At 34.6% G+C, this 21675-nt stretch overlaps 3 protein-coding genes and 1 pseudogene across 6 annotated transcripts; 2 read left to right on the top strand and 2 right to left on the bottom strand.

Annotated features, from left to right (window-relative positions):
* Window positions 1-5055: 5055 nt before the first annotated feature.
* LOC133676180 (elongator complex protein 3-like) lies at window positions 5056-9758 on the top strand. The gene is made up of 9 exons (XM_062097790.1): window positions 5056-5666; window positions 6580-6649; window positions 6763-6935; window positions 7423-7597; window positions 7920-8086; window positions 8164-8383; window positions 8476-8580; window positions 8993-9145; window positions 9300-9758. Exons 1-9 carry the CDS (start codon window positions 5197-5199, stop codon window positions 9456-9458), a joined length of 1692 nt encoding a protein of 563 aa, XP_061953774.1. The 5' UTR covers window positions 5056-5196; the 3' UTR covers window positions 9459-9758.
* Window positions 9759-9861: 103 nt separating this feature from the next.
* Window positions 9862-11730, top strand: LOC133676182 (uncharacterized; annotated as a pseudogene).
* LOC133676181 (uncharacterized) lies at window positions 11611-14808 on the bottom strand. 3 transcript variants are annotated; one of them, XM_062097792.1, is made up of 10 exons: window positions 14553-14805; window positions 14087-14112; window positions 13910-13994; window positions 13593-13802; window positions 13278-13400; window positions 13147-13204; window positions 12857-12930; window positions 12402-12490; window positions 12248-12317; window positions 11611-11918 (listed from the first exon to the last, which is right to left on the bottom strand). In XM_062097792.1, exons 1-9 carry the CDS (start codon window positions 14622-14624, stop codon window positions 12254-12256), a joined length of 801 nt encoding a protein of 266 aa, XP_061953776.1. In that variant the 5' UTR covers window positions 14625-14805; the 3' UTR covers window positions 11611-11918; window positions 12248-12253. The 3 variants fall into 3 exon arrangements, with proteins under 3 accessions (XP_061953776.1, XP_061953775.1, XP_061953777.1); XM_062097791.1 differs by having other exon boundaries at window positions 11611-11915; window positions 14553-14804; XM_062097793.1 differs by lacking the exons at window positions 11611-11918; window positions 12248-12317; window positions 12402-12490 and adding an exon at window positions 12705-12753 and having other exon boundaries at window positions 14553-14808.
* Window positions 14809-15259: 451 nt separating this feature from the next.
* Window positions 15260-20340, bottom strand: LOC133676175 (protein EARLY FLOWERING 5-like). 2 transcript variants are annotated; one of them, XM_062097784.1, is made up of 9 exons: window positions 19964-20340; window positions 19547-19640; window positions 18550-18635; window positions 18227-18276; window positions 18050-18119; window positions 17882-17963; window positions 17397-17788; window positions 16411-16932; window positions 15260-15912 (listed from the first exon to the last, which is right to left on the bottom strand). In XM_062097784.1, the coding sequence occupies exons 1-9, from the start codon at window positions 20042-20044 to the stop codon at window positions 15694-15696; spliced, it is 1596 nt and encodes a 531-aa protein (XP_061953768.1). In that variant the 5' UTR covers window positions 20045-20340; the 3' UTR covers window positions 15260-15693. The 2 variants fall into 2 exon arrangements, with proteins under 2 accessions (XP_061953768.1, XP_061953769.1); XM_062097785.1 differs by lacking the exons at window positions 18550-18635; window positions 19547-19640; window positions 19964-20340 and adding an exon at window positions 18418-18504.
* Window positions 20341-21675: the final 1335 nt, after the last annotated feature.

Genomic DNA, 21675 nt, shown 5'->3' with positions numbered 1-21675 from the left:
TTTTTATATATATAGAACTTTATGTTTTTTATTTTTATTCCTTGAACCCTTTTTTCATATTTTATTTTTGGGCAGTTCATTATTTCAAAATTGAGCCTAGTAAATTTTTTTACTTGATTATCGTGGTATTAAAAAAAAATCTTAATTATAAAAAAGAGGGTAAATTTGGGGAGGGGGAGTATTTTCTATAATGTTTTGGTTCAAAATTTCATTTTATTTATTATTTTGGTTTTTTTATTTGATAAATAGTAAAGAGAAGAGAAAATCATTTAAAAATAATAAAAAAAGTCACTAGTCACATTCGAACTATGAAAAATATTGGTTTTTGATTTCAACATATATTATTTAGTGAGAAAAGTTTCATCGAGATATTTCTTTATTTTATCCTACTAGATAAACTAGATTAAGGTCAAGTGAATTTTATTTATTGGTTTAATGTTTTGCTTCTTGACAAGTTTATAAGTGTTTTGAATTGATATATTGATTTATTTAATGTTATAAAGGTGTTTATTATATATTTTTATGTAAAATTAAATTCAAATAAATAAATTTTCAGCAAAAAAAAACACACATGCTCAATTTTCTAACCCTTTCTCGGTGATAAAAAGTTGGGCAAGTAGGCGACACTTTGTTGCTTTTTTTTTTATCCACTCCTTATCATAACAAAAAAAATATTACAAAACCAGGTGCAAGAGCCTAACCTTGTAGGTCCACGAGCGTGGCAATTTCTTTTTTGGGTCAGGTTTACTTGGCCACCTGGACTTAGGTATTTTTTACTCTTTTGGTTTAAATTTATATTAATTAAAATAGATTAGTTAAATATATGCACAAAATGCTTGGCCTGATAAGTTTTTAATTTTAACCGAGATTAATTAAAAAAATTAGGTGTACTTTTTTAATAAAATATCATTTGGTTTTATTTAATTTTCAAATAAAATTATAATATTTTTTAATACTAGCTCTTGTTATTTTTGTGCAGTCATGTATAGTGTGTTTTTCCTTGATTTTTATTCAATCACTTCCATGTGATTGTTTATTTTCCTTATCTTTTAATTAAATATATAATTAATTTTATAGAAATAAAATTATTAAATTCAATAAAATTTGGTGTGAGATCATATATCTTAATTTACATTTATTTTTTAATTTAGTATCAATATTTTTTTTGCACTTGTTACCACATATAATTATTTATTTTTTAATTAAATATATACATATTTTTTAACTCATAGCTAATTTTTGATGTAAAAGAAAAGACGTTAAATATGCATGTATATTATTTTTTTGCTTTAAAAAAGTTTATTATACGTGACTAGTATTCACCGACTCCATTGCATGTATTTTATCAACTTCCAACTTCCAAGGCACTCAAAGAATCCGTGTTAACGTCAACTCATCAAGACAAGAGATGTCATGAGAGAATCCTTATTAACTTCCACAATTCTCGCAGGACCCGACATATCTGTTATTCGGCCATCACCTTGCCTTTACCAGACATTTAAAATTAATATTTGCTTTTGTATTTTTTTTAAAAAAATTGAAATAAAATTTATTTTTTTATTTTTTTTATTTGTTTTAAATTAATTTTTTTAAAATTTTTTTATATTTTTGACATACTAAGATCAAAAATAATTTTTAAAAAATAAAAAAATTATTTAAATATATTTTTAAATAAAAAACACTTTAAAAACTAATTATTACAATATTCTCAAACTACCATTCACTCATGGAGTATAATGATATATCATTATTAACATTTACGCGATACTCCACCTCTTAAATAATATTTAGTACCGATAAAATATAATTATTGTCCTTCATTTGAAGTTGTTTATTTGTATATTTTAAAAATAATTTAAAATAAATTAAAATTTATTATTTTCTTTATCTTAAATTATTTATATATATATATTTAGATTGTTTTAATATACTGATATTAAAAATAAAAATAAAAACATAATTTTTATGTCTTTCTAAACAAAACAAAAAAATTTAAAAAGCAACTGTTGCTATAATACCAATCAAGCTTTTAACCTAACAAATTGATTTAGTTTATTTGTGATACAGAGTCTAATTTAAGTATGGTTTCAATTAATCTTTTTTTAAAAAATTATGATTTTGTTAATTAAAGACTCTGTTGACTTAATAAAACTTGAGTTGAATAATATTTGGTCAACATTGAAAGTTTTTTTAAAATAAAATAATATTATTTTAATAAAACAAAATAATTGATCAAAATTGATGTAATAGTCTATGAGTTGAGCGAGCAATCTTATAAATCAAATTCTTTTTTGGGCCACTCCCCGACGAGGATGGTGATTATAGAGTAGTAGGCTCCACTAGAAGGTGATTAAAAATTAGAAGTAACTATTTATGGTTTGATTTTTATAAAAAAATAATAATTAAAATCAGTTTTTTTGAAAAAAAATTGAAATTAGTTCAAACCGACCGGTTTCAGTTCAGTTATTTTAGGAAAAAACTGATTCAAACCGATTTGGCTTAGTTTTTCCGATTTTCCTCAGTTATTTTTGTTTTGCTCAGTTTTGTTAAGTGTTGTTCGGTTTTTTCCAATTAGGTTCGGTTTTTTCCGGTTTGATTTGGTTTTTTTTCAAGTTTTTTTGGTTCCAGGTTTATAAAACTAAAACCGAATCGAATCGGTTGGTTTTTTTAAAATTCTAATCGATTTAATTAATTTTTTTCACAGTTTAATTTTTTTAGTTTTCTTAATTTGATCAATTTTTTAATTTTTTTCTCATCCCTACTAAAAATATTTACTGCCTCATTTTCAGGAAAAGAAACTCTTTCATCTACGTCGCCAAAAAACTTATGCAAAAGTGATAACATGTAAATTTCTTTTGAAATTGAATTTTTCAAAATCAAGTGAATGGTTTCTAGACATTATTCTTTCTTTTTTTTCTCTATAGTAACTAGCCTGTGTATACGTGCTACGTCGTGGGTAATATTCAGGCTAATCTATAATGTAAGAGAATAAAGTGCTGGTTTTGTGAATCCGTTTTCTAGCATTATAAAATTTATTAATTAAAAAATGGAAGATAATGTATGCGTCTAATACAATTAATTAAAATATATTAAATAATAATTTAAAAAATCTGTAGAAGTTAATTAAAAATTATAGCATGAAGTTGATCTTCATAAAAAAAATAAAAAAATACGCTATCCTTTTCATTTTATATACCATGTATTTATCTTTGAGGTTTAGTCTGGTTGCTAAGAATATATAATTCTCGATCTTATAAATGCATTATACAAACACCATTGATCTATTTAATTTTTTTTAAAAAAAAAACTTCAAGGTAAATCTCAGTAACCTTTTTAAGGTATTGTGAAACTCTAGAAACCTTTGAAAGACTAATTACTATGAAAACAATAGTTAAACAAGATAATTAAAAAAAATAAGAGGAGAATATTAATTCAAAATTAAATTAAAAAATCCAAAACAAATCAAAAATTGTTTTTTTTTATATATAATAAAGTAGACTACATGTTGTTTGTATGAGTAAACGATGTTTTGTTTATTATTTTAATTTATAGTTATATTTAATAATTAGAAAATCAGGGTTCAAGTTTTTAAACCTATAAAAACCTAAATTTTAATTTGTTTTCGCATTAAAACCTCTTAAAAAACCCTGCAAGACTCGTAATAAATCTATTTTCGACCTCAAAATGTCATCTAAACGTTTTAAAAATCTAAAATTAAACTGAATAAAAAAAAACTTTACGAGTCCCAACTTACTTTTCTCAGCATAATTTTCATTGAAGTCTTCTTTAAAAATGAAACAATTAGGGGTGAGTAAAAAAACTGAAAAACTGATTAAACCAAAAAAACCGGAAAAAAATAACCGAACCGAAAAAAACCAATTAAAATTTTGAAAAAACCAGCCGGTTCGGTTTTATAAGCAAAAAACCTAACCGAAACCGAAAAAATGAGAAAAAAACCGAGCCAAATCAGAAAAACCAAGCCAAAACAAAAAAACCGAGCCAAAACAAAAAAACTGAGCCAAAACCGGAAAAACTGAGCCAAACCGGGTTTGAACCGGTTTTTGCCTTAAAAAACTGAACCGAACTGAAACAGGTCGGTTTGACCCGGTTTCGGTTTTTTTTTCAAAAACAATAATTTCGGTTTGGTTACTTTTTTTTGATAAAAACCGAACCGAACCGAAAATGATCACTCCTATAACAATTATCACCAAAATCAATACTTTTATATCTAGGACGTGGCTGATTGAACATTTTATATCTTCTCTTTACTCTCCAGCAACTTTCTCTTGTATTTCTAAACTTTCAGGGACAAAACACAACAAAAAATAAAATCTATATCCAAAATGTAAAAAAACTAGAAGAATAGGGATAAAATACACAAAAATAAAACTCGAGGGAGCAAATTGAAGGTTTTAAACCTATGCTTTAAATAAAAATATATTAATTTTTACGTCAATCTTCGTCATTCATCTTTCAATTCTCGAATAGTAACCTAAAATTCTGATTTTTAATTTATTATCATAATATTTTTATGACATGCTGGATAATCAAAAGTATAAAAATCAATACATAAAATCATGTCAACTTAGTAATAAAAAAAACCTTCAGGAATCTGGAATGAAAAAGAAGGTTGTGAACGGTCAAATGAGTTCGGGACTCTGGGTGCACAATACATGCTCAATAAAACACCCGGCTCCATGTTGTGTAGCTTGTGTTTTGCCCGCCTTCCATATCAAGTTTTGAAAAACATCATAATTTATTTCAACACTTAGGATCACCATTTTTTAAAAAAGATATAATTAATATTGATGATACATAAAAAGCAATTTAATTTACTCCACATGAAAATATTGCCAGTAAAAGGTGTCTAAAACAGTGATATATTTTTTTTAAAAAAATATTTTTTATTTAAAAATACATCAAATATTTTTTTTTAATTTTTAACATTAACATATAAAAATAATAATAGAATTAATTTAAAATAAAAAAATTTAAAATTTTTAAAAACTCCAGCGGAAGCCGAACACCTCCTGAAACAACACCAGAGCCTAACCTATCATTCCCATTTTAATTACTGGTTACCAAACACGGGGAGCTTATTCCTCACAACCAAACGGGCTTAAACAGAATCGAGTGCTTCTTTTCCCTTTCCTCTCAGCGCGCATCCCACCTCTCCCCTTCCTCCCCTTCTCTCCAATGGCAACTGCAGTAATTACCGAGACCAGAAAACTCCCGCGACCTGGTCGCGGCGGTTACCAACCTCACGGACTAACCGAAGAAGAAGCTAGAGTCCGAGCCATAGCCGAAATCGTCAATTCCATGGTAGACCTTTCACGAAAAAACCAAACCGTCGATCTTAACGCACTAAAATCTGCCGCATGTCGCAAATACGGCCTCGCACGTGCTCCAAAACTCGTCGAGATGATCGCAGCGTTGCCGGATTCTGACCGCGAGTCACTGCTACCGAAACTCCGAGCCAAACCGGTACGCACGGCATCAGGAATTGCAGTTGTTGCTGTCATGTCGAAGCCTCACCGGTGCCCGCATATCGCGACGACGGGGAATATTTGTGTGTATTGTCCTGGTGGACCGGACTCAGATTTTGAGTACAGTACGCAGTCGTATACTGGTTATGAACCTACCAGTATGCGTGCGATTCGAGCTAGGTAGGGTTTCAGCAGCAGAATTGTAATTTATCTATGCTTCGACTTTTCGAGAAGTTGTATTACTTTTAGTGTCATTATAGTAGATTAGTCGAAGAAGATAGTTTATTTATTCTGTAGCTTATTTTGATTAACTGGTGCAAATATAGTATTAGGAAGTTAATCTTTTATTAGTTTCTGTATGGTTAAATTTTTAATGCCTTTAATTTTTGCTGTGTGCAGTAAATGTCTCTCTGTTGATTTTAGAACTTGATGCGAGATAGTGCAATAAATAGACTGCACTGAGCTTGATTCGAATTGAGATTTTCGCACAAGTATCATATTTTATGTGCTTGTTCTTCGAAGCTTCTCTGGGGTTTTAGTCGACCATATTGATTAAAATGGTGCCTTTTTATTTTGTTTTCCACATAAGTGCAGTTTTTGCACAAAGCAACTAGATTATAGCTTAATTATCTGTGCTTGGTGATAAAGAACGAAGGTAGCTTGGTAGAGTGCATTGAAATTGGATTTGATGGTTAACATGTCGATGTCTGATGCCTCGCTTTAGGTTCAACCGTCTGGTTTCAACCAACATGTTTTTCAATCTATCCAAAACCGTGAATATGAAAGGCAAAAGGAAATGTTTCCTTGTCATTTCTTATACAGTCTTCATTGAGTTTCAAAATCAAGAAATTACTATATGACCATTTTGATTTTTAAAATTTGATACTTGAACACGAGTAGTTGTATATTTCTGTGTTATACATGTGAGGTTGACTGGTTAGAAGTATTAGCTTCGCAGATTGCCTGGGCCATTAACTAACTGATTTCTGTTTTCGCCAATCATAAAGGGGTTAATGTTTTTCATGATATCTGACACTTAACTTTTCTTATGATAATTAAAGCATTTATTTACATGCTTTATTTTTGGTTTCAGATATAACCCATATGTCCAGGCTAGAAGCAGGATTGATCAGCTTAAGAGACTGGGTCATAGCGTGGATAAGGTTTGAGTGCTCTCTGCTTTTATATTAAGTGTTTGGTTTTGTTGTTTTAAGTGGTCGGATTTGTTCATAAGCACCCACAGCCAACTTCTGATTAATGTGTTATATGTTTTCAGGTTGAGTTCATATTAATGGGTGGTACTTTCATGTCATTGCCAGCAGATTACCGTGATTACTTTATAAGGAACCTTCACGATGCTTTATCAGGGCACACTTCTGCCAATGTTGAAGAGGCAGTTGCCTACTCTGAGCATGGTGCAACCAAGTGCATTGGCATGACGATTGAAACGTGAGTCATCATCTGATTTTTTTAAAAAATGGAAAATCCCATTCCCATGTGAACATTGCTGGATGTGAATTGGACTTTGCATAAGTTTTCTTACTGATATACTAAATCCCAAAAAAAATCTAAGATGATTATGACTGTCCAAATTGTTTTCTTGTTTCTTCAAGTTCTGAAGCTAGAATGTTTCAATAACTACATGCTGATTCTTGGGGTGTGCGAGGGCTTAGGGTGTTGCCTGGTTTGGAAGATATCATCTGGTGTCTTCGTTACTCTGTTGTACTGAACATGTGAGAACATTAAAAGGGTGATGGTTTTAGGTGATTAATTGCGATGTTATACAGTTGAACCTACACTTTAATCTAACTGGTTCCAAGTAGCAATTGTCAGAATGTGTTTGGAAACTCTACTTGGTACTGATGGTTTAATGTGCACAAATAACATTATATTTTGTTTTTCCTAGAATAAGTTGTTTATCTTGTTAATATATCAGGAGGCCAGATTATTGTCTTGGTCCTCATCTACGCCAAATGCTTTCATATGGGTGCACACGATTGGAGATTGGAGTTCAAAGTACATATGAGGATGTTGCTCGAGACACTAATAGAGGACACACGGTAGCTGCTGTGGCTGATTGTTTTTGCTTGGCAAAGGATGCTGGTTTTAAGGTGTGGACTGTGCAGTGCCCTGTAATATAATGCAAGTAATCTTAATGAATTTGAGACGGCATGTAACATGATGCTCATCTTTTACCTCCATGATTAGTTTCTCTTTGAGTTGGATAACAGTGAACAGTTTTGAAAATGCATCATGCTCTCACTCAAAAACCTGCCATTTTTTAACTGTAACATGGATTTGTTTTTATATCAGGTTGTTTCCTTAAGCTTATGCTCAATGCAACAAATGTTTGTGTCTTTTATGTATTTTGCTTAGTGATCTAGTTATGTTTTTCCTCTGCTTATTTGTCTCCACTATATTTCTCCACTGTAGGTTGTTGCTCATATGATGCCTGATCTTCCAAATGTAGGGGTTGAGAGGGACTTGGAAAGTTTTCGAGAGTTCTTTGAGAGTCCTTGTTTTAGAGCTGACGGGCTCAAAATTTATCCTACACTTGTAATTCGTGGAACTGGGCTTTATGAGCTATGGAAAACTGGCAGGTAGAGCATTGTTGTTCTTTGTGCGCTCGCATGTGATTCAAGCAGAGTGACTGATTATAATTGATTCAATTTTGCAGGTACAGAAATTATCCACCTGAGCAACTTGTAGATATTGTAGCAAGGATCCTAGCCATGGTACCCCCTTGGACGCGAGTTTATAGAGTTCAAAGGGATATTCCTATGCCTTTGGTTACATCTGGAGTTGAGAAAGGAAATCTTAGGGAGTTAGCCTTAGCTCGGATGGATGACTTGGGCCTGAAATGCCGTGATGTCCGTACACGTGAGGCTGGAATCCAGGTAAATGAAGAGGTTATTTACCATCAAGTCAGGTTTGTTACTACTGGCTGTGATACTTTGAGATTCTAACAAGCGCCTCTTTATGCCCATAGGATATTCATCACAAGATTAAGCCAGAAGAAGTTCAACTCGTTCGCCGTGATTATACTGCCAATGAAGGCTGGGAAACATTTCTTTCCTACGAGGATACACGCCAGGTATTTTGGGACATGTTATGCATACATGAGTGCATGCCTGTTCAGGTCGGTTGGCAGGCTTGCGTGTGTAGCGCTCCGCATATTTTATTATCTGCAAATCCTCATATCTATGCGTAGATGAGAATTGGATGGTTTGTTGCCAAAATGGTCCTTTTTCTTTTTCTATTATATATATCATTGGTCTTTAATCCCTTGAGGACTGCAATATTGATTGGCATGTTGAAAGGGGTTTTTGTTGTCTGTAATTGAGAGGGAAGTGAAGTCTTTATAGGATTTTGCAGTATCTGTTGGAATGTCTTGAAGGAGTTTTTGTTGATAATAATCGAGAGAGTTTGTTCTGATTAATTGTTAATTTAATTTATTGGTGAAGTTTTGCTTGGTATGAACTTTCCTGAAACTCCTTTTCTCACAGGATATTCTTGTTGGGTTACTGCGCTTACGAAAATGTGGCCGCAACGTTACTTGCCCTGAGCTTACGGGGAATTGCTCTATTGTTCGTGAACTTCATGTTTATGGAACTGCAGTTCCTGTTCATGGGCGTGATGCAGAGAAGCTGCAACACCAGGTAACATAATAATGCCGTTATATTAACAATTGGTGAAACAAGGATTCTTGGAACAATTTGCCGGGTTACTACTTAAATCTGTAGTGTAAATGCTTCAGCATGGAAAATAGTTGCTTACAGGATTATTTTCCACTTTGACTTGTATCTCCGGCAGGGTTATGGTACACTTTTGATGGAAGAGGCAGAACAGATTGCTCGCAAGGAGCATAGATCGACCAAAATAGCTGTTATTTCAGGAGTAGGAACCCGCCATTACTATAGAAAATTGGGCTACGAGCTTGAAGGGCCATACATGGTGAAATCCCTTTCTTAACCTAAACGTGTGATGCATTAAAATTTTGTAACGTTATTCTAGGTACTGGCGTAGAATTTCTTGCTTCCCTTGATCTTAAGTTGAGTTTGTTACATATCCTGAGAAAAGCCCAAATTCTTTAAACGGAAGAAGATGGTTTTCAAAAGTTGCAGGAAAGAAGTGTGCGTGCTTGTTGGTTATTTCAAAATGTTAGCGGGATCCTTGTCTATTCAGTTTTTGAAATCAACTCGAATGAATTAGATATTTGGTCACCGGATTATAAAACAAACCGGGTGATCTGAATCGGATACATTGACACTACTTTTGAGTTTTGGCATGCAGCTATTGTATTCAATTTTAATAGTTATAGTAAATGCTCAATCAAAATTATGATAGTTCCCAAGTCTTAGCCCTTCGGTTTTTAACCCAAAAAATTAAATTGAATTCTTAAACAAACATGTTTGATTTTCAAATAATTTTTGAAGGATTTATAATTTGCTTTTTAATAGTTTTACCAATATTGATAATCTATTTCTCAACTCTGATTTTCTTGCGCTGGTCAGCAAGCACCACTGATCGAAACCCAATCAAACTACTCCAATGCTCCCACCATGCCCAAAAAACTTCCATGGCTGACAATCATCACCAACACATGCAGACAAGCCCAACAATCTGTTTACAAAAATGCCTCATTGACCACACCACCAACATTTCACCAATATTACCCTCCTCCAACACATGCAGACAAGCCCAACAATCCCTTTCCGCCGCAAACGTTGCCACTACTGTGACTTCCCAATTGTTGCTCTGGGCTCCACAAACCCAACTGAAACCGACCTGCGAATTTCTAACTATATTGAATTACTTCAACGTGAAATAGGCTCGACGAGGTCGAGTTTTGATACCAGCCCGCCTCTTGAAACTGTGTATTTTTTGGTGGTGGGACTCCTCTGGTGTCTCCAAGGATGGTTTCATCGATTTTGGATACGTTAAGAGTGAAGTTTGGGGCTTGTGAGGGTGCTGAGATATCTATGGAAATGGATCCTGGGACTTTTGATGATAGGAAAGTTGAGGATTTGATGGGGTTGGGTGTGAATAGAGTGTCTTTAGGAGTTCAGGCTTGTGAGTAGCTAAAAGCTTGTGGGAAAGCGCATGGGGTTAAGGAGGTTTATGATGGAATTGAGATTTTGGGATCATGTGGATTTGAGAATTGGAGCGTAGAACTGCAAGAGGCCTCGATTTGATGTCTTTTGCAGAAGTATTTGGTGGCTCACTTGTTTACTCTCTCTGCAAGGTCTATCAACCTTACATAGAGCATGTTGGATGAGGAGCGAAGAGCCATGACTGCAGATGAATTCAACACCTTGGTTCTGAATGAAGATGAGATTGCAAAGGGGTTAGCTTATCCGGCTCAGGGATCCAGACGGTTTTCTTTTATAAAATGAATTGATATCACTTGCATTTAGGGTCATAGATCCCTGGAACTGCAGTCCTATGCAGAACATGGAACTTGTTGACAGTGAATCCATTGCAGATGATCTCAGAGGCTGGATGGCATTTTTTTTTTAAACCAAAAACAGTTCATCATTCTCTCTGGCAATCTTGTGTGGTGGGCAAAAGGTAAATGAGGTGCAAAACCCTTGTGGGATATGCCATGTTGCTTTGAGTCTCGGGCACACATGGCATCGAGAATGACGTTTCGACTTCTGTATATGGCAGAAGTAGATAAAACACGGTGGTGAGATAGAAGCAGAGAATACTGTTTCGAGTTATATGGGAGAAAGGGGCAATTAGACCATCAAGGATATTCATGATTTGACATTTCCTTACCACGCCAGAAAAAGCAAGAAAGAAACATGGAGGTTGTTAGGGATAGAAGCTTTAGAAGAAAACTGCCCGAGATAAGCTAAAACTCTAATTTAGCACTTGCTGCTAATAGTTGCACAAAAGCAGCTGTTTACACAGGAGCTTAAAGAGTTTTGCAATCAAGTTTTGTGCTTGCTTCAAGCTACAGTTTCTAACTTTTTAGTTGATATGCAAAATAATATATCTGATCCCCCATCTAACGATTATTTTAAACCGTAGAAACATAAATTTTTTTTTTTGGGCGGGGTGGTTTATGATACAAGCATGTCCAAATTTCTGGCATTCTGTATTGGATGCAATTCGAAAGTACTGAAAGTATGGTTGATCAATTTGAATAGCAAGTTGTATACAATTCATGTTTTTGTCAACTGATGCCCCTATCATGAGTAATGGGTGCCATCAATAATTTTGATGGAAATTCATCCGAGTTTTAGCTCTCTGCAGATATTCTTATGCAATTCATTTCTCCATCGGTTTAGACCTTCAGAGGACTTGTAAATTTACACAGGGGACAGGGCCCTTCAAGGGGAGAGTCAACAATTGTTTACAATCATTCATCTTCGTATCCTCATCTTCCATTTCTTCATCAGATAGTGATTCCAGGAGCCTAACCTGCTATTGGGAGGCAAAGAGGAGAGAGGTTAGACAGTACAGTCACCACCTGTTGTTAAAACAGGCTGCTAAACTTAATGGCAGCAATGTAACAAAAACAATGACCGGTGTCATGACCAAAACAAAAAGGCAAAACATCAGCACAAATGTAACTATGTAGTCAACTGTAGGGAGTTTTCAAATATAACTCCTATGAATAAAAAAACTCCGTAGTAGCTGCTTGATCCACTGATTGACAATCAATAATGTCATTACCTTAATGATGATTTAACTATCAAAGATAAACCTTAAATTCTACTCAGCAAAGCTCTAAAAGACAAAAAAGACATTACCACTAACTACGACGGCTTTGTCTTCCTTTTTGAGATTCTCCTTAGCTCTTGGGTTCCTTTCCTCATTTCACTGCAGAGGAATAAAAAGTTTATGAAATTGTTTCTTAAAGTCAGAAAATAGTGAAAAAAAAAATACTCAAATTAAGAATGGTACCTTTGATGCAAATAAACAATGAGATAGAATAGGGGGATCATCATCATAGTCAGAATTGAAATAGCCAGGTAGAATACGCTTGTTTTCTTCTGCACAAATAAGAAGAGGAGGAAAGTAAGCAAAAAGCTCAGCATAAAAAACTTCTACCTCTGACATCCAAAAGATAATTTACAGGTTATTTTTCTGGAGAAAATACAAGACAGGCTAGCATGAATGTAGGATACATTAATTTTCTGGTGGATATATAACATAAACCAATTGTACAATAGTTTATAATCTTCTGGCATCCAAAAGAGGACTCACAAATTATGGTTAGGTCTCTTCACTTGTAGGTTCAGAGTTTTTATAAAGCCTGAAAGAACAAAACAGCTAGAAACATGGATGCATTTCAAAAAAATTTTAAGTTTTGAGGTGGCCCGTCTAGTTTAAACTTATTGTGCAGAAAAAAGCATTACCTTGCCACCCTTAGGAAAAAGTTTTTTGTTCCCTGAGCAAGTGTGAGCATCACAAAATTGGTGCAAAAATAATTCTGCAAGTGAGAACAACATTGTAAAGTAAGAGAAATCAGTGCATGTATTAGACATCAGACATGGTTCTTGAACAAATAAAAGAATTCAGTCCGCAATAACGTAAGTGCATGTATTAGACATCTGACATGGTTCTTGAACGAACAAAAGAATTCAGTCCGCAATAACAAAAGATGTCACAAAAATTAAGCACAAAGACTATATAGCATCTTCATTACCATGCAGGCGACTTGCTGAAGGGCCCTGATTGAGAGGAAAGCAGCTATCTGCAAGACTCTGTACAAAGTACAATGGATATTAGTGCAAAGAATCAGAGTCCATGATGAAAACGACAGCAGTCAGAAGCAACCTCACAAAGATGGCGATTCTTTGCAACAGCAGCAGGATTGCACTTGGTCTTAGTTGACTTGGAATCCATCATGAAATCACAATGCAAAGCTCCACATAAATCAGCCAAGCACTTGCCATCACTCTGAGTTCATTAAAAGTTCTGTTAAGATCTGTAGCGTTTCTTTCACCATGACCCTTCCTCTACAACCCCCCACCCCAACAAATATCATCCACAATATAATATTCTTTACAATAAAAAGAGGAAGACAAGAAGCATCATGCAAAATAAGCATCAAAGTCACTTTAAGAAGACAAGGGACCAGAATCCACATACAATATTAAGGAGATTGTAATGCCTGTTGTCAAAATGTTGATCGAGATACTTCTCAGCACGGAAATGTTTTTTACAGTATCCACACTTCCATTCATTTATGTCCACATGAATTTTGTGTTCCTCTTGGTCCCTAAATAGATCATTGCTCGGATGAAGCCTACACTTACTCAAAATCTGATACTGCTCGCGTTCCACAAATGGCATCAGATACTACACCACAAGGAGGGATAAACAACATCACATATGCTACGCAAATGATATCTCCACAAGGTGTTGATCTCAAAAAGCACGCACAAGACCAAAATAATCCCTGTTACCTCCTCTATAGCTTGCCAGGCAGCCCTACTTCTTTCTCTAGAGCAATGTACTTTGTGTGCATGCCCTTCTTCTTGCTTAACAGTTCTAAACACAAGCATAATAACAAACATTAGACGTGCAACTTCAAAACAAAATCACAGCAATGTCTCTTATATAAATAATAACAATCCACTAACCTCGCAGCCACATGTTCTCCAACATCCTGCCAGAGATAAAAACAAACCCAACACGAGCAAACAATTTTTAAAATCATTAACACAACTTTTAATCAGTGCATTAAAAAACAGTACCAACTAACACAAACGATCTCCACAGACCATACACAGAATCAAAAAACAATTAACTTAACTCAATCATTTCATAGTCCAAATGGGCCTATCCATAACTCGAAAATTTCAATTTCCCATCAAATAAGTTAAAAAAAACATTGCCTGAAAAAAATTGACTCGATAATAATTCAAGACTAAACCTGGTTAAAATCAAAAGAAGCAAAAACCCATTACAAGATCATATCTAATACAACTCTGCTGTCAAATATACAGAAACAATCACATCTCAATAAGTCATCAAATCACTTTTTCCACAGCCAAAACGACACAGAAGAGACACAAGTACTATGAGATTAATTAAGGATTAGTATACCTGGGATAGTATTTGCTTAGATAAAAGTGAAATCAAGAAAAGAATCTGAGTAATTCTTGTAGCTTTCCCCATCGCTCCCTAATTCCTTCTTTTTTTCCCTCTCTTTTCTATACGCAGAAAAGGCAATCTCTGCAAAAATTTCTGCCCCGTCTGTTTGGCTAGTGGAGGAAGCATGCCACAGGTTGTGATTATAACTATCCCTAGCACCAATAGTAGATAGTGGTGTGTTTGTTTTACAGGCCAGCCCATGCGAAGGACCTCTCTTTTGAAACCAATACGTAATCAAGGCCCAGGCAGTGATTATGCCGGGTGCATCTATATATATATGTGTGTGTGTCTTCATTTCAGCTAAAGGCGAACATATGCCTAAGAAAGATGAACCTATAAGGAACTAGCCTTCTTTAAAAGATAATTGATAATCGACTCAAAACATGTAGTTAGATATGCCGACATGAAAATTAATCTCTATTCTTGACCAAAATTATTCACCCTTTATGGGGGTAACCAGAGTTTCATGAAATTTTGAGATTTTTTTTTAATTAATTTTTTTAATGTTTTATTTTTATTTTTTTAATATATTAATGTTAAAAATAAAATAAAATAAATATTATTTTAATTTAAAAAAGAGAGACAAAACTAGAAGTCAAAATATAGGCGATTTCTTTGCGAAATGGGACAAAAGAACAACAAAGGAGCAGAACAGGCAGTTACCAAGGTCCTTGCTGCAACTGATTTATCAATGAGGCATCATACAATTTAAATACACCTCTGTCAAATGTTGAAAATGAAGAGTAAACGGAGACCAAACTAGAAAAGGAACAGCAAATGAAATGATTAAGCAAATACTAATCTTAAAACTAGTACAGCTTCCACCATCCTCCAAGCTAACATATCCATTGTCGCTCAAGAAAAATTGGCCTGAGTTACCCACCTCAGTAATCAAGATGTTTTAATATTTTCAGAAATAGTAAAATGAAGCATTGATGATACAATGAGATGTTCCGGAACAGAACAGTTGTGTCGGAACCAAGGCCAATGGCAACACCAAATATTTCTGCTCAAGCCCCAGATCAACCACAGTAGCCTGTACACGTTTGTTCCCTGCCCCCTGCCTTTGATGCTCTCACCGGATATAATGATCTTAACTATCAAGTGCACCTAGTGCTTTCATGTCCTCTAAAAAGGCCGTATATGAGTCATCAATGCTCTTAGACTTTGGAGCTGATGATGAGTTGGTTGAATCTGGCTTCACAGTGGTTGGAGCTGCTGGCCTGGTGGCTACTGCTGTTGTCGAGGTTACAGCCTTTGGTTTTGGTTTAGGGATAGCAGCCTCTCTCCTCACTCGAACTGAGGCAGGAACCTGAATGCAGACCAAAAGTTAGGCTTGAGTTTTTAAGAAATTTGGTGAAATTAGATTAGAACAGACAACGAGGTTTACCCTTCCAGAGAAATATAAAGTTGCTTCAAAGCAGAAAGACAAGTGAGGGATGTGGCAATATTCTAGCTAATTCTAACTTGGTGCTACAAGATTATACGGACAAGGAGTATGAAAATTGTCCTTGTGTAATCGAGGACAGGGTCCACGTATCATAGTTACTAGTCAGCAGTCACATCAGGAAGTTGTCCAAGGATTGAAAATTAATAACAATTGATACTCTAACAGTAGACAACTGATGGGAGAATCAAACTCACTATAGCCATATATTCTGGAGTGTGCTGCATTGTGGTTGCACTTTTGCAGGAAAAGAAATTGCAACTACACATGTTTTCCTTCTATAGTGTACACTGATCAGGCAGAGCAGCATAATTTTTAATTTGAACAAGGAAAAGAGAACTGACAAGGAAAAATCAAACTCACCATAGCAGTAAGTTCTGGAGTGTGCTGCGCTAGCGGCCGTTTAACAACAGTGGATGCAGCAGATTTTACATAAGATGGTTTCTGAGGAACATGTGGCCTATTTGCAGCATCTTCTTGAAAGAATGGAGGAGGACCAGGTGGTAGAGGTGGTCTCATCATTGGAGGAGGTCCAGGTGGAGGACCATATGGAGGTCTGGGAATTAATGGGAGCATCACCCCTGGAGGAGCCACTTGTCCAGGAATTCCAGGAGAAGATAATGGTGGCCGCACATTTGGCGGAGGTGGAGGTGGGGGGAAACGTGATATGCCTGGGGGTAAAACTTCAGGCTGTAAATTTGGAGTCAAGGCTTGTCCGGGTGCTAGAGGTTGTTGTCTAGGAGGAGGTGGGGGAGGAACCATTTTAGGGTTATCCATAGTTGCTGCAGTATTGGCATCAGCTTCGGATGAAGTGCCTTCAGAAAGACTATTAGCAGACTTCAGCTGCATTGCAATTGGAGGAGGTGGAGGGAGTGAAGCAGGTACCTATATGAGAGAAATAAGATGTCCTATTAGCCAGAATGATCTTTCATAATAAAATCCTAGAACAATTTTTCCTATGCAAAAGATTAAAAAAAAAAAGGCTTCTAGAAAAGCATTTGAGAAATCAGAGCACTGGCAGTTCTGAACAGTTAAGGAATTTTAGAAGTTCTCTGATTGTAACTAGTTTGCAATTAAACAAACAGTTGATTCCACACTAAAATTAGTACAAGAAGATCCATTTCATATCTTTAGATTGGTTTGAGATTTGAACCGGGTATATACACCTTTTGTTGGTGCTAGCCAACCAAGTACATGCAAATGTTTTTTCCGTCCACCAAGTACAAATCATTTCTTTTTTGTCCATTAACTTCTGAAAACTTGTGCTTCAGGAGATCCATGCAGTGTAAAGTCTCTAACAGGTTTATGCCGCTTCTAACAGCATGCATAAAGAAAGTAAAAGAACCCACCTGAGCATTATCCTTGGAGGATGATTCATCTAACAATGCAGATATATTGGTCTCACTCCCACTTTCATTTGTGCCAGGTGGCGGTGGCGGTTGAGCAGACTGTTGGAGGGGTGGAGGTGGGGGAAGAGAGATGTGACTTGAAACTTGATCCTTTGGAGGAGGACCTGGAGGAGGTGGGGGTAAAGGGGGTGGGGGTAATGACATGCCCAAACTTGGAGCTGCAGGCATTGGTGGCAATGGAGGTGGAGGAGGTAGGGGCAACAAAGCAGGTATAGCAGAGCCATCACCAGGGCCTAATTCCCCGCTCTCTGGCAAGGGAGGAGGTACCACTAAAGCAGCATCCTCTGGTTCAGCTGTGGAGGATGAAGCACCAGATAAAGGAATCCGGGGTCCTGCAGGCCAAAGTCAACAGTCAAGTTAGAAAAGGCACATTCCACATAATTCCAACAACACATCATAAAGCTGAAAAATGAGAGGAGGTGGACCTATGGATGATTTATACATGGGAGGCTTTCCAGGTGGTGGGGCTCCAGTAGGATTCATAGTAGGGTGATAGTACACAGAGTCCTGCAATAATAAATTTTTGGTGAGTGATTATAAGAGACCAAATAGAACTAATTCACAAAAGTAAAACTAAAGGCAGCCAGACATACTTCAGGCTTTGGATGCCTGGCTCTTTCTTCTTCTTCTGCAGATGTCCTTCTTCGAAGAGGGCCCAAATGACTGCAGCAGAGGACAAAAATGCAGTTTGTCAATGGGTGGAAGACGTGTAAACCCTAATGATTAATGGACAAGAACAGAAATGGATAGGATAAGAGAAGCTACTTCACCTGAACATCACAGGGGTTTCACCCTTCTCCTTCATTTTATCTTCATATTCCTGTCCAAGAGAGTACAGAAAACTGGTTATCACAGCAGTACAACTGATGTTATTTGAAAAATGCATATATATATAGAAATGTTAAAGCTCTCAACTATTCATTGACCTATTATGAAAGGTGCAATGATTGCATATGCATACCATGCATGAAATGCAGGTTATTTCCCAGATTCTTGAACATTTCAAACTTGAATTACTTGACTGCTCTTTTAATTTTTTGAACAGCTAAAACAAATGGAGGAGGAGCAGAAAAAATGGCATTATAACCATTACCCTTCTCTTCTTTATAACAAGGCTAAGAGTATCCTCAAGTTGTCTCTTTTTGTGTTTTCTTGCTTTGTCTAAAGCACCATCAGCCTCTGCAACAATCAACAGCATACAAACAAGTTTAGATCGAAAAGGCTGCCAAACCAAGCTTTATTTTCAAATTAGATGTAGAAAAGGCATAGTCTAGAGCACACCATCTAGGCAGCAAAAAGAAGAGCAGTTGTTGAAACTGATGCATACCAAAGGGAAGCTACCACAACAACCAGAGTGGCTCAGAACTATATACTGTAAGAAAATCTTCTTTCATGCTCACTTTTAGAAAATGACAAACTAGAAGCTTCAATGTTTCATAATAACCAAAAACTGTCTTTCATGAAAAAAGAGAATCCATAACAGATCAATGTTCTACATTTAGAGTCGATTATACACCATAACAGATAGATGTTCTACGTTCAGTGCATTTGATTATAAACCATAACAGATAGATTTTCTATGTTCAGTGCATTTGATTATACACAGAAGAACACACAGGCAGAAATGATTGTACAAAACTCTCACAAACTACACAATGCTTATCATTGCAAGGGTCATGCAGCTGATGCTAAACAGCCCAAAACAGCACTTGAGTTTATGGAATGTCAGAGAGAACAGCAGGAAGGGGAAATATTAAATTGGCTACGCAGCAATGATGTGCATTTAGCATAAGATAAGATCAAAGCATAGCTTTGGAGGAGTCTAGCATTCAAGATCAAACTGAAGGTAGCATCTTCTCTCTATGCTGTTGTATCTTAATATTTTATGGCCTATACAATTTATAAATAAGACCTATATTTAAACATTCATATTAGCTAAATACAGCATAACATGTATACACTCTACTATAGTCAATTTCACCCCAAAAAAATAAAGGAAACAAAGTTTCATTCAACACGGCTAATAAATTGCGCTACAGCAGGTAATCAAATGAGATAGATTTTCAAATAATTAGTAGACAAAAACTTACTCATCAAATCCAACTTCTCTATTTGCTCCTTGATCACATCAGGATCCTTCTTCAAAATCCCCACCTCTCTCACCTTCTTTCTTTCCTTCTTGTTCTGTTAATCAAACACAAGGGCAGAAAATTTTAAAAATCACTAAATCACAACCTAAAATGGCAGCAATTCTGTAATATATTTTTTATTAAATTTCCATAACATAATAAGCAAATAAAATAATATATCAAATCCATTAACAGAAAAATTATTACATCAAACAGGAAAAATCAGCCTTATTTGACACTCTCATGGAATAAAAAATTTCAAAAACTGTGTGGATTTTTGAAAATTTTACAAATAACCGTACCGATAGAAAACAAATAGAAGCCTAAATTTAAATAATAATAATAATAATAGAATTTGAAGTGAAAATAATAAATTACCCGTTTTAATTCCTTCTTACGAAGCTCCTTACGGTAAGCATCCGTAGGGTTCATAACTTTGCCTCCTTTTGTCGTCTTCATCTTCTTCACCTGTCTTCTCTTTAAAAACCTGATTAAATTACTGCTCTTCTCCTTTCCCTGTTGCTTTCAGATTAATGCTTCTGCTATTTCGATTTTGTTCTACTGGATGAATCAATTTAGGAATCGAAGCTACTGGAAAAGAAAATGTTGCTTAGAGGGAGGGATAGGCAAACAAACCCTTGCTTGCTTCTCTCCTCTCGTTTTTCTAAGTGTTGGAAGCAGGCTCGGGCTTAGATTTTGGATGACATGTCGCTGCTTAAACCCTTGCCCTCTTGCTTCTCTCCTCTCGTTTTTCCAAGTGTCGGAGGCAGGCTTGGGCTTAGATTCTGAATGACATGTCGCTGCTTTGTAAATATTGACAGGGATAAAGTGCCTCCCTTCATTTCTTTATTTTTTCAGAAACAAAATTTGAGCTGAATTATCAGGCCCGTTACAACTTGCAACTTGTTTATAAGAAAATAAGAAATAAAATTAATTATAAAATAATTGATAATATTATCGTAAAAAACTATGGCATAATAAAAAAAATTATTTAAATAAATTTATTTAAAGATAATTAACAAAAACCTAAAGAGAAAAGAGAAATTACCAAGCATGTAATAAGATATAAAACACTAAAAACTATTCATTATTACAGTGTATGTAGAAGATTACCATTGAATCGTAAAATTTTTGGACTAGACATTGGGACAATGTGTTTTTTTTATCTTAATAAAATTATCTTTAGCATATTGTATTTTAAAATATATTATTGATCATAAAAAATTATCTTTCATGTCAGTGTTTGAATATTCTCAATGTCCCTTCTATGATGGAGCAACGCGTATTTCAAGAATAGGTTTAATGTCAACAATTATTTTTTCTCTCTCTCCTTCTAAGTTTTTGTATCTACCCCTTAAAAATCCTAAGACCCTTTAATTTGTTAATCATTTGTATTTGATTCATTTTCTTTTGATTATAATTATTTTATCTTGAGTAATTTATAAAATTGGAATTATTTTTCCATTTCTTCCCCTTTTATTCTTTTTATCTTTAAGGTTTGATCCTTATTTTTTTATTGCTGTTTGTTTTGTTTGAGATCATTTTTTAAATTGATTGTTTTTATGATTTCACCATTTTTTTTTTCAGATTTTATCCCTTTTCTCTTAATTGTTATTTTTTTTACTTTGAATTTTTTTTCACATTATGTTATTTTTCGGTTTCATCATTTAACATTAAATTGATTAGGAATTGATCTGCTTGGTTGCGCTCGGGTCTAAGATTTCACGAGTTGTAAGTTTTAAAGGTTAACCTAAGTTTAAAAGGTTCGCCTGAGTTTATTTTATTTTTATTTACTTGCTTTCTATATAATTTTTTATTGATTTTTAAAATGACCCTGGCTATCACAGATCTTTTTATTTTTCATTCTATGTTGAGTTTTCTTTGACTAAATTATTAATTTTTTTTCCTAATTCCAACCTTTGGAATTGTTTTTTACAATTCATATAATTAAAATTCCTTTTCAATTTCACCCCCTTTAATTTTTTTAATTTTCCAGATTTAGTCCCTGTTGTTTTTTTTTGCTATTTTTTATTTCATATATATTTTTTATACAATTTCAACTTTCTTTAATTTTTTTACGTTAGATTTGA

This window comes from Populus nigra, chromosome 16 (assembly GCF_951802175.1).
Source record: "Populus nigra chromosome 16, ddPopNigr1.1, whole genome shotgun sequence".
Lineage (NCBI taxonomy): Eukaryota > Viridiplantae > Streptophyta > Magnoliopsida > Malpighiales > Salicaceae > Populus > Populus nigra.
The sequence above is the reverse complement of the archived record's forward strand: the minus strand, read 5'-3'. Positions and strand labels throughout refer to the sequence as shown.